This window comes from Bos indicus x Bos taurus, chromosome 16 (assembly GCF_003369695.1).
Source record: "Bos indicus x Bos taurus breed Angus x Brahman F1 hybrid chromosome 16, Bos_hybrid_MaternalHap_v2.0, whole genome shotgun sequence".
In the NCBI taxonomy this organism is placed as follows: Eukaryota; Metazoa; Chordata; class Mammalia; order Artiodactyla; family Bovidae; genus Bos; species Bos indicus x Bos taurus.
In genome coordinates, this window is record NC_040091.1 from 28,009,336 (window position 1) to 28,020,856 (window position 11,521).

Sequence of the window (11,521 nt, forward strand, 5' to 3'; positions counted from 1 at the left end):
TAATGAAAAGAAAAAAAGTAATTAAACACTGTAATTGACCAAGCCTTTGTTTCAATAATAGTAAATTGGGTTCATTTTCTTAAACCACAGCAAATAAGAGACTAAAAAGAGATGAAAGCAAATGAAATGAAAACTTTTTTGATCCATAAACCTTTAATTGCTAAGAAAAAAAAAAAAAAGAATCGACACAATTTGCTTGCAATACTAGTCTAATGTGAGATAAGAATTTGCAGGAAATGAGGGGACTTCTCAAAGCAAAAGCAGATACTCAAATATAACCAATATTTTATATCACAACACCTGCACAGAAAGATCAGTTCACTGCACTGTAAGACAAGCAATTTGGATTCCCTTGAGATTTGACCTAAAGAGCTATTCATTTTATTTCACTTTATGGTCTGAGGTTCTTTATGAATCTTCTTCCCTACCACGCTCACACATGTAACAACAGATACCAAAAAAGGACAGGAATGAGGACCTGGGCAGCACAGTTAGTCATTTTGACTTCATTATCATTAGACATATAGGTTTGTCAAGACCAGATGTCCTAGAAGGGTAAAAATATCATCAAGGTTGATGACACCAAAGACAAAACTTTCTCTGGTATTTGTGATTACTGTAAACAGACCCAAGAAAAATCACTATCCAGATTAAAAAGCTTTCTGAAGATTCTGATGGACTTGTTTCACTGATATTATCAGTGACTTCAGTCATCCTTGTTGTAACAGAGCTACCAGAGAGATGGCTGCTACCTGTGCATAAAGAACTCCAAAATTTGATCAGGCCTCTCAGAGGCACCATTAATTAACATTTCCACTTCAGCACTCCCACCTACCTGGTTTCCTAAAGAGAAAAGCCCAATGGTTCTCTATCTTCATTCCCTCTTCTTTAGAAAACATGAAGATGTCAATTTAAAACATTAGTCTAAGAAGAATTGCTGCTTTTGAACTGTGGTGATGGAGAAGGCTCTTGAGAGTCCCTTGGACTGCAAGGAGATCAAATCAGTCAATCCTAAAGGATATTAATCCTGAATATTCACTGGAAGGACTAATGCTGAACCTCCAATACTTTGGCCACCAGATGCAAAGAGCCGACTCAGAAAAGATCCTGATGCTGGGAAAGACTGAGGGCAAGAGGAGAACGGGACAACAGAGGATGACATGACTGGATGGCATCACCAACTCAATGGACATGAGTCTGAGCAAACTCCAGGAGATGGTGAAGCCTGGTGTGCTGCAGTCCATGGGGTTGCAAAGAGTCAGACACGACTGAGAGATTGAACAACAAAGTATATTCACAAGGTTGAACAATGATCATCATCGTTTAAATCTAGAACATCTCCCATCATCCCAGAAGGAAACCCAATATACATTGTGATTTTTAAGATATATATTTGGTCTTCCTCCACAGTTTCAGGCTCACAGCTCCCAGAACCCTTGAATTTCTGAAGAAGAGTGATAAAGATGTCTTTTGGTTATGTGAATGAAGTAACTCTCAGAAGCACCCAAGGATCGGGGCTGATGCCAGAAGGACCAACCAAGTTGAAACTTTCAGTGCCACCCCCTACCCGCTCCATCCTATCTCCAAAGATGAGGAAAGGGGCTGGGAGTCCAATCAACCACCACTGGCCAATGGTTCAGTCAGTCACGACAATGTAAAGAGGCCTCTACAAAAACCCAAAAGAATAGCTTTCAGGCTCTTTTTTGAGAGCTTTCACGTCAGGGAACCAAAACACTTCCATATGTCACCCTACCATGCCCCAAGTTCCACAAGGACACAAGCTCCTTTGTTCAGGAACTGTGTAGCTCTTCATCTGGCACATCCTCTTTAATATCTTTTTTAATAATAAAGGAGGAATCTAGTGAGTAAACGAGCTTTCCAGAGTTCTACTGCTGCTGCTAAGTCGCTTCAGTCGTGCCCGACTCTGTGCGACCCCAGAGACGGCAGCCCACCAGGCTCCCCCGTCCCTGGGATTCTCCAGGCAAGATCACTGGAGTGGGTTGCCATTTCCTTCTCCAATGCATGAAAGTGAAAGTGAAGTCGCCCAGTTGTGTCTGACTCCTAGCGACCCCATGGACTGCAGCCCACCAGGCTCCTCCATCCATGGGATTTTCCAGGCAAGAGTACTGAAGTGGGGTGCCATTGCCTTCTCCCAGAGTTCTGCAAGCCATTCTAAAAAATTAATCGCACCTGAGGAGGGGGCTATGGGGCCCTCTGAGTCACAGCCAGTCAATGAGAAGTACAAGTAACAACCTGGACTTGCGACTCAGCTCTGAAATGGAAAGGGGCTTCCCTGGTGGCTCAGTCAGTAAAGAATCCACCTGCAATGCAGAAAACCGGGGTTCGATCCCTGGGTTGGGAAGATCTCCTGGAGAAGGGAATGGTTACACCCTCCAGTATTCTTGCCTGGAGAATCCTGTGGACAGAGGAGCCCGGTGGGCTACAGCGCATGGGGACGCAGTGTCGGACATGATTGACACACATTCTGAAACAGAAGGCGGGTCTTGTGGGGCTGAGCCCTTTACACATGGAATCTGATTCCATCTCCAGGTAGGCAGGGTCAGAATTCAGCTGAATTCTCAGACACCCTGACGGCACCCACACACACACATATACACAGTGGAATGGGGTCGGGGAACCCTTCTGCACATACTCACTTCCCAATCCTCCTTTACTCTCCCAAAACCATAGCAACTATTAATCTTCTTCCTGTCACCAAAGTGGCTCTCTGAGTCTGACTTCCATTCACTTAGCATGTTTCCAACCATGTTCCTTTTGGCTATTACGAGCAATGCTGCCGTGAACGTTTGTGTAGAGTTTGTATGGACATCTATTCTTATTTATTTATCTTGCGCATATTCCCTGGAGTGGAATTACCGGGTAATCTAGTAACTCTATGTGTAGCACTTGTTTTCTAAAGCGGCTCCACCATCTTACATCATTTTTCACATTCTTAACATAAACTTAGGAGATGTCAGACTTCCACAGAATTGGGGATTTACTCTCACCAAGCCCATTTTACATGCCAAATGTTATGCCAGGGTTTTAAGTAATTTCTGATTTAATTTTCCTTAACAACTCTATAATGCAAAAAAGTATCTCCATTTTATAGGAAAAATTCGTATCTCAAAAATTGTGATCTACTCAAAGTAGGTTTATAACCTACTCTGAACTCAGGTTGACTTTAAAGCCTGTCCTTTTTACCCTCTTATATGCAACACTTTGGCCACCTGACACGAAGAACTGACTCACTGGAAAAGACCCTGATGCTGGGAAAGATTGAAGGCAGGAGAAGGGGACAAGAGAGGATGAGATGGTTGGATGGCACCACCAATGCAATGGACGTGAGTTTGAGTAGGCTCCGGGAGTTGGTGACAGACAGAGAAGCCTGGTGTGCTGATGTCCATGGGGTCACAAAGAGTCGGACACAACTGAGCGACTGAACTGAACTGATGCAACCTCTGCACTGAGCCATATGCATAGTTTCATACCAAAAGAATCATTTGAAAAAACAAAAGTAAGTTTATCAGTCATTATAAAACAAAAACTTCCAAATGTACAGAAATTTCTAGAAAATATAAGAGGTTTCTTTCATCAATTTCATCAGTAAATACTTTCTTCACGTAGAGTTACTTAAAACCAATCAATCTAAAAATCACCTAAGCATTATACAGATTTACTTCTTCCATCAAAGCTATATCCACTGACCAAAAAAACTGGGCTATGTTCTGCTATGGGCTGAATTATTTCCCAGAAAAATCCATATATTGAAGCCCTATCCCCTCTTTGACTATATTCAGAGACAGGACATTAGTAGGTAATTCCCTGGTGGCTCAGACAGTAAAGCGTCTGTCTACAATGTGGGAGACCTGGGTTCGATCCCTGGGTGGGGAAGTTCCCTGGAGAAGGCAATGGCAACCCACTCCAGTACTCTTGCCTAGAAAATCCCATGGACAGAGGAGACTGGTGTCCATGGGGCCGCAAAGAGTCGGACACGACTGAGCGACTTCACTTCACTAAGGTTAAATGAGGTCATAAGGGTGGGGTCCAAATCCAAAAGGATCAGCAACCTCATAAGAAAAGGGAGAGACCTCTGTCTCTCTGCCATATGAGGACATTGACAAGAAAGTGTCCAAGAAGATGGCAGTCCTACCAGAACTGGCCATACTGGTACCCTGACCTCAAGATTGCCAGCCTCCAGAACTTTAAGAAAATAAATCTCTATGGGACTTTGTCATGGCACCTTGAGCTGACTAATACACCTTTCTTCATGAATATCACGAACTATCCAATTATTGTTATTTTAAGCACTAATAAGGATCAAACAGAGAAGGAAATGGCAACCCACTCCAATAGTCTTGCCTGGAAAATCCCATGGACAGAGAAGCGTAGTAGGCTACAGTCCATGGGGTCACAAAGAGTTGGACACAACTGAGCCACTTCAGTTCCACTTCTTTATGACTTCCCTAGTGGCTCAGACGGTAAAGCGTCTGCCTACAATGCAGGAGACCCGGGTTCAATCCCTGGGTCGGGAAGGTCGCCTGGAGAAGGAAATGGCAACCCACTCCAATAGTCTTGCAAAGCAGTCATTAAGCAGAGTAGAAATCAGCTAAGCCAGTAGACATGTATGCATTTTGAGCCTGTTGCTCAAAAATATTTGCAAGTCCCATGATCAAAGAAACTAAAAAACAGAATGATGGCCATTCTGTTACTTCAGAATATAATGAGAAAGTCAAGGAAACCCAGAATCTTCCAAAAGGGGTCTGGAGTTAGACAAACCTGAGTCTGACTCTTTTTGGCCACTTCTGAGCTTTGTTCGGAGAAGGCAATGGCATCCCACTCCAGTACTCTTGCCTGGAAAATCCCATGAATGGAGGAGGCTGGTAGGCTGCAGTCCATGGGGTCACAAAGAGTCGGACACGACTGAGGGAATTCAGTTTCACTTTCATGCATTGAAGAAGGCGATGGCAACCCACTCCAGTGTTCTTGCCTGGAGAATCCCAGGGACAGGGGAGCCTGGTGAGTTGCCATCTACGGGGTCACATGTTTATGGGTTCGCACGACTGAAGTGGCTTAGAAGCAGCTGCAGAACTTTGTGTTTGAGTAAGAAACAAGCTCTCTACCTATTCTTGTGTTCAGGATGCTTGTTTTATTTGAATTAAATAACTTTATTAACACTTATTATATGCTGAATACTATTTTACATGCTAGAATACCCAGTACAGCTACAAAACATTAGGTGCTCCAGACATGGTGGTGCTTATTGTTAGTGAACAGACTCTGGAAAAGGACACCAAGTCAAGCATTTATATAAGCACCCACCTTATGCCAAACATTTTGCTGAATATAAAAGCGCTGTCCTACTCTCAAGGAGCTTACAGAGAAGAGGGACAGAAAAATCCACATCATTATAAAACAGTGTAATAAATGCAATGGCAAAAAAAAATACGCAAAGGACATAGTAACACAGAAGAGAGCTGGGACGTAGATAAATCAAGGACTACTTCTCAGGTCTGACAAGGAATTCTCTTCCTGATTTCTATTCCAGAAAACTTCATAAGCCTTTATTTGAGAAAGCATTCACTGAAGTACAGCCTCAGCTCAGATTCTCTCTTTGACTTTTACTTCCACTCACTTCCATCCATCAATTCAGAGAAAGGGGAGAAGCGCACAGGAAGAACTGAAGTATCTTTTTCCTCCCCAACAACTGCAGAAAAATTGAAATCACATTTTTCCAAACCCTTCTTACCCTTATGATAAAGACTGGGTGTTAGATAAAGAGAACAGATTTATGCACAAGGGTGGGGGCTGGGGGAGGAAAGGGTGGGATGTATGGAGAGAGTAACATGGAAACATCTATTACCATATGTAAAGTAGATAGCCAATGGAAATTCGCTATATAACTCAGGAAACTCAATCAGAGCTGTGTAACAACCTAGAGGGGTGGGATGGCAAAGGAGGTTCAAGAGGGAGGGGACATTTAAAAAAAAAAAGACTGGGAATCTCACAAGTTATACAGTCACCCCAGATTTAAGCTGTGTGTAGGATAAGTAACCAAAGCTGTCAGTTGAGTAAGTAATTTCTTCTATACCAGCCAAATGGGCCTGCCAGTTATTTCAGTTATTCCAACTGGACTAACTGAAAACCTTGACTGCTGTAAAAACCAGTACATTTTCTTCATCAATCCACATTCTTATTCATGATGTATTCCTTAATACCTACAAGGCAAAACAATGCCTAAATACATAGCACTGACATTCTAAAAAACGCAAATTTGGCTCCTGCCCCTAAAATTAACCTCTGTAAGAAAGCCACACATTCAAAATCTACAAGCATAAAGCAAGATCCACGGGAACAGACAGACTACTATTACTATCCTTTCATGGGCTCTCACTTGACCGTTGACACAACAATCCTTGAAATAATAGAATAATCTCCATATTTATTAGTTTTCTCCATTAACAAGTCAACATATAAAACCAGGATCTTCTGAACTTTAGCTATGCCACACTCTTAAAATGTGTATTAAATTTATCATTACTATAAATTAAGGTAACAAAATCACAAGAACTATTTCAAAGACTAAAGATACACAAGGAAAGGAAACAAAGATCGGTTTCCTCACCTATAAAAAAAGAAGACTGGACTAGATCACAGATGGTTAAATTAGGAGCATACCAGGAAACACTTTATTGCCACTCTGTACAACCCTCATCCCAATCAAACATCATGGCCCTTTTTCACAAAACCCAGAAAAGCAGCTATGCCCTTATCAACATGGCAGCCACTATCAACTGGGGATAGATAAGCAAAATATAACCTGCTTGCCATCCTTGAACTAGATGAGGTGAAGCAAACTACCGAAAAGATTTACCTAACCAGTCTGACACAGAACTAAGCCCGAAAACAAGATGAGCAATGTAACTGTCTAAGGTTTGCTGCTGCTGCTGCTGCTGCTGCTAAGTCACTTCAGTTCTGTCCGACTCTGTTCGACCCCATAGACGGCAGCCCACCAGGCTCTGTCACCCCCGGGATTCTCCAGGCAAGAACACTGGAGTGGGTTGCCATTTCCTTCTCCAATGCAAGAAAGTGAAAAGTGAAAGTGAAGCCGCTCAGTCCTGTCCGACCCTCAGCAACCCCATGGACTGCAGCCTTCCAGGCTCCTCCATGCAAGAGTACTGGAGTGGGGTGCCATTGCCTACAAGTACACAATACACACTGTCTTCTAGTCAATATTATCATTTGATCCTTAATACCCAGTAAAGAATTATCCCTATTTTGGAAGTGAAGTGGCTCAATTGTGTCCGACTCTTTGGGACCCCATGGACCGTAGCCCACCAGGCTCCTTGGTCCAAGGGATTTTCCAGGCATGAATACTGGAGTGGGTTGCCATTTCCTTCTCCAGGGGATCTTCCCGACCCAGGGATTGAACCCGGGGCTCCCGCATTGTAGGCAGACGCTTTGCTGTCTGAGTTACCAGGGAAGCATCCATATTTTTAAATATAGATCAGTGAAATAAAGTGACCAGCTCAAGGTCATCCAGCTAATAAATGACTTGGCTGAATACTCACAACTCAGCTACACCTTTTTTCCATGAGAAGGTCACAGAAGAGTGAGTGGAATCCTGGACTATTTAATACAGATCTAAGAATGTCAATCCAAAATCTTCTGAGCTCTTCTTAGCCACTAAGCTACATGCAACTATCTTATATCAGACAAGCTCCTCTATCAAAAAAAAAATTTTTTTAGTAACTAACCAACTAAGCAAAAATGTTATCATTTAAAAGGTATATACTATATTAATATTACACATAATCGCCTACCTCTATCACAAATCACCTTATACTTTTCAATCATTACATAAATGAAAAATAAGAATAGAACAAAAAGTTGGATGTTCCACTAAGTACCAGTTTTTTAGGTCTCAACCTTCTCACTGTTTTGTATAAGAAATACATGTTCTCATTTTAATTCTCATCTGTTTTTTAAAAAAGTACTAACAAGTAACTCTATACACAGCTTTTTAAATGTGTAGAATGCCATTAAGATTGCTTCAGGAACAGGATCTCAGAAAGCTGGACATGACCGACCAACCAAGCACAAGGTATTATTCCATTCCCTTCTGCAAAGGAGTTATTACATTATATCACAGTGAGAGTGCCATTCCTGAAACTAAAGTCGTCGACGAGATCTTATCACAAATGCCTAAACCGCAACATATTTATCACATCCCCTCTTCAGAATTATGACCAACTTAAGGGGAAATTTCCTACCCATGCACTCCTATTTCTGGATGGCCTTTAAAGCATCAGAACTACTTATAATTAGAGAGACTCAATTTAATAGTATAACATTTACGTCCTAGCATACTGGAAAGCATCGAGACCAAATCAATATGAATATAACCTAAAAAGCCGTTAAATACGCACCAAAATATGCCAGAGCTTTTTGCAACCAGCACTTTTCACTTCCTTACCAGACTATCCTGCTTTTACAGCTATCTAAGGAAATGTGAATACATATGAGTCGCACAAACCACCTACCAAATAATCCAATGCCTTCCAAAGTGAAAAGCTGATCCTCTTTTTCTGCTTGTAAATTATTCACAATTAGCCTACAAAGAATTACTGTAGACTACTTTAACAAACTTTTCAGACCTGTGTACCATGTTCTTTATTTAAGCTACTGGAAAGCTTCAGTGTGATTCCCCCCTTTCTACATTTAATAAGAAACAGAGCTGAGCAGGAAAACAGCTTAAAAGTTACAAATTACTTTTTATTAGAAAAGGAATTTTTAAGTGAAGATATAATTTACCTTTGACAGGTTGATAACTATACATAATAGTGATCAAACTTCAGAGTATTCTTTAATTTTTAAGTTTTTTTTTTTCTTTTTGGTTCAGTCTTTGAATCTGACAACTATACAATCATTTTATTTTAAAATAATTCACTTTCATTGTTTTACATTTTTCAATGTTGGGAAGTTTACCCAAAGTTTGGAAAAACTTGATAAATTCTCGTCTCCAAGACCCCTATAATAAGCATTAAAAGTTACAGCAGAAATCAGCAATATATTTTATTACAAGACTTAACATTAGCAATGCTTTATTATAGTTCCATAGTTTTTAAGGACATCAATAACTTGACTCAAAAAAAAAAAAAAAAAAACTATGTTCAAAGGCATGGCTCAAGTTTTTCAAGCCATATTTTACAAAGTATGCCATAATTACATTTTGCACTGATCTATACTTGAAAATAACTTGCTTGTGAAATCACTAAGGAAAAGGGGTCACTTACAGTTTTTCAAGCCTTCAAATAAAGCTCCATAACTTGAATCAGAGATAAACAATTCAAATTCACAATAAGCTGAAAGCTATATCTCAAATATATATATATATATATATATATATATATATATATATATATATATATATAAAGACCAAAATGGGAAAGTAGTGTTCAATCTTGATAGGAAAAAAAAAAAAGTTTAAAGTGGAACTACTTAAATTGAGAAAGAATTCCAATGACAAGACATTTTCTTGCCAAAACGCAGGAATGTGTAGATTATATCATTCAAATCTCACTGTATTACACTATAAGGGTCTTGGCAATGGTTAGCCATTAATCTTTTAACACAAAGGAGATTCAAATCCAAACGAACTGTAAGACTATCTCTTCCAGAAGGCAGAAATGGAGTAATTCACTTTTATCCACAATTGTTTAACCTAAAAGGAAGGCCTAAAGGATGATAACGCAGAATGGATCAGCCTTCAGTCTCCCAAGTCCCATTTCTCACGAAGTCTTGCACCAATCCGAAAAGAGAAGGTTATGGACACAAAACATAGGAAAGGCTGAAAAAAAATCTCCAATGAATGACACACCACATCATGGTTTATTCTCTAACACAATTGGAGAAACAAACACGAAAAATATCACACCATATGTTTCATCGTATCAATTAAAGTAACATTTTACGACGGTACATTCAATTCTTTGGGGCTGAAAAAATAATTTAGCTTCTGTTTTATTGATTAGAGAGAAAAAGGAAAAAGGCAGCTGCTGCAATGCAACACAGGCTGCTAGAGGAAGAAGAGAAAAGGGTTTTCCAAACAAATCCCTCCCCCGCCCCCGTTTACACACCCCGAACAACTTACTTATCGCAGTCTTTCACTGTGTTCCCCCCGCCTCATATTAACGTAATAAATTCTTTCCCTTCCCCCACCACCGTGAAATTTCACCTTTCTGAGCTCTTTCACCTACCACTACCAGAACACTTTATTCCCCACAGAAATTTCAGGTCTTTCAAACTTTTATCCTTTTTTTTTTTAGTTAAACACCAGAGTTTTGTTATAAAAGTGAACGAAATTTTTACATAGAGACGGAAAAATACCTGTTTCCCAGCAACAAGCACGCTTCGATTCTCGAACCCCTCCCCATCTCCCAGGTTTGTCTCGCAAGGGCTGGGGGGGAGGGAGCCAGGAGCACATTAAATTTAGGAAGGGAAATCCTGGGCGCAAGAGGAGCATTTGAGGAAAAACGGGAGAACGTCGAAAAGAGGAACGCCCCCCCCCCCCCAATAAGAGGGGCTGGGGAGGATTACAAGAAAGAAAGAGAAATGAGAAGGGACAAAGGGGGAGGGGGGGAGATAGAGACCGGAGACCTGGGAGACGCGCCGGGCCGGGAGAGGGAAGGCGGGGTCCGGGGGGAGAGAGAGAGAGAGAGAGGGGTCGCGGCTCCCGCGGCACAATGGCCCGCCGGCCCCCGCCCCGCGCGCCCCTCACCTCATGGTGCCGGCCGCGCCGAGGCTTCCCCAGCAGCCGGGAGACGCGGGAGGCGCCGAGCCGAGCAGGGGGGGGGGGTCTCTCCTCCAGGGGCGGGGACGCAGCTATGGGCTGGCAGACAAGTGTCCAGCTCCTCCTTCGGGCGGCCGCGGGGCTACACCATCTCCTCGCACAAAGCCGAGGCGCCGGTCCGGAGCGGGAGAGGAGCGGGCGAAAGAAAAGCTGGGGAGGGGGCGGAGAGGCCGAGGCGCCGACTGTGGGTCCCGCGGCCGTCGCAGCCCCCCACCTCCTCCTCCTTCACCTCCTCCTCTCCCGGGAGCTTCTTTGGCCGCCCTCGGAGGGGTGCCCGCCGGGGCCGCGCGCCCGGCCGCCGCTCCACAGGATCGCGCCCCGCCGCGCCCGCCGCCGAGGCCGTGTGCAACCGGCAGCTGCGGCAGCCGCGGGAGGAGAGTCGGGATAGCCGCGAGGAGCCCGGGAGGAGGCGGGGCGCGCGGCGGAGGAGCACGCAGGCGCCGCCTTCCTCCCCTCCTTCCCCCGTGGGCGAGGGGGCGGTGCGGGGGGGGAGGGGAGGCAGGGGGGCCGGGCTCCCCGCCCCGCGCCGCCGGCCCGGGACCCCGCCGGCCTGCGGGGAGCCGCGAGGGGCGGGAGCGGGCTTGGCGACGGCGGGTTAGCAAAGGCTCTTTGTTGCTTTCCCACCCCGCCCCCGCCCCCGCCCCCCGGCCCCCTGGGATCAGGGCTGCC

General features: G+C 43.5%; 1 protein-coding gene across 15 annotated transcripts in view; it reads right to left on the reverse strand.

Moving 5' to 3' along the window:
* ENAH (ENAH, actin regulator) overlaps positions 1 to 11,311 on the reverse strand; it is a 157,737-nt gene extending 146,426 nt beyond the window's left edge. For 9 of the 15 annotated variants that reach the window (XM_027564599.1, XM_027564597.1, XM_027564593.1 and 6 more), the window contains exon 1: positions 10,390 to 10,639. In XM_027564599.1, the coding sequence (XP_027420400.1) occupies positions 10,390 to 10,436 (47 nt within the window). In that variant the 5' untranslated portion in view covers positions 10,437 to 10,639. Of the gene's footprint in view, positions 1 to 10,389; positions 10,640 to 10,780 lie in introns of those variants that run through there. The other 6 variants (XM_027564594.1, XM_027564598.1, XM_027564585.1 and 3 more) reach the window with 6 other exon arrangements.
* Positions 11,312 to 11,521: the final 210 nt, after the last annotated feature.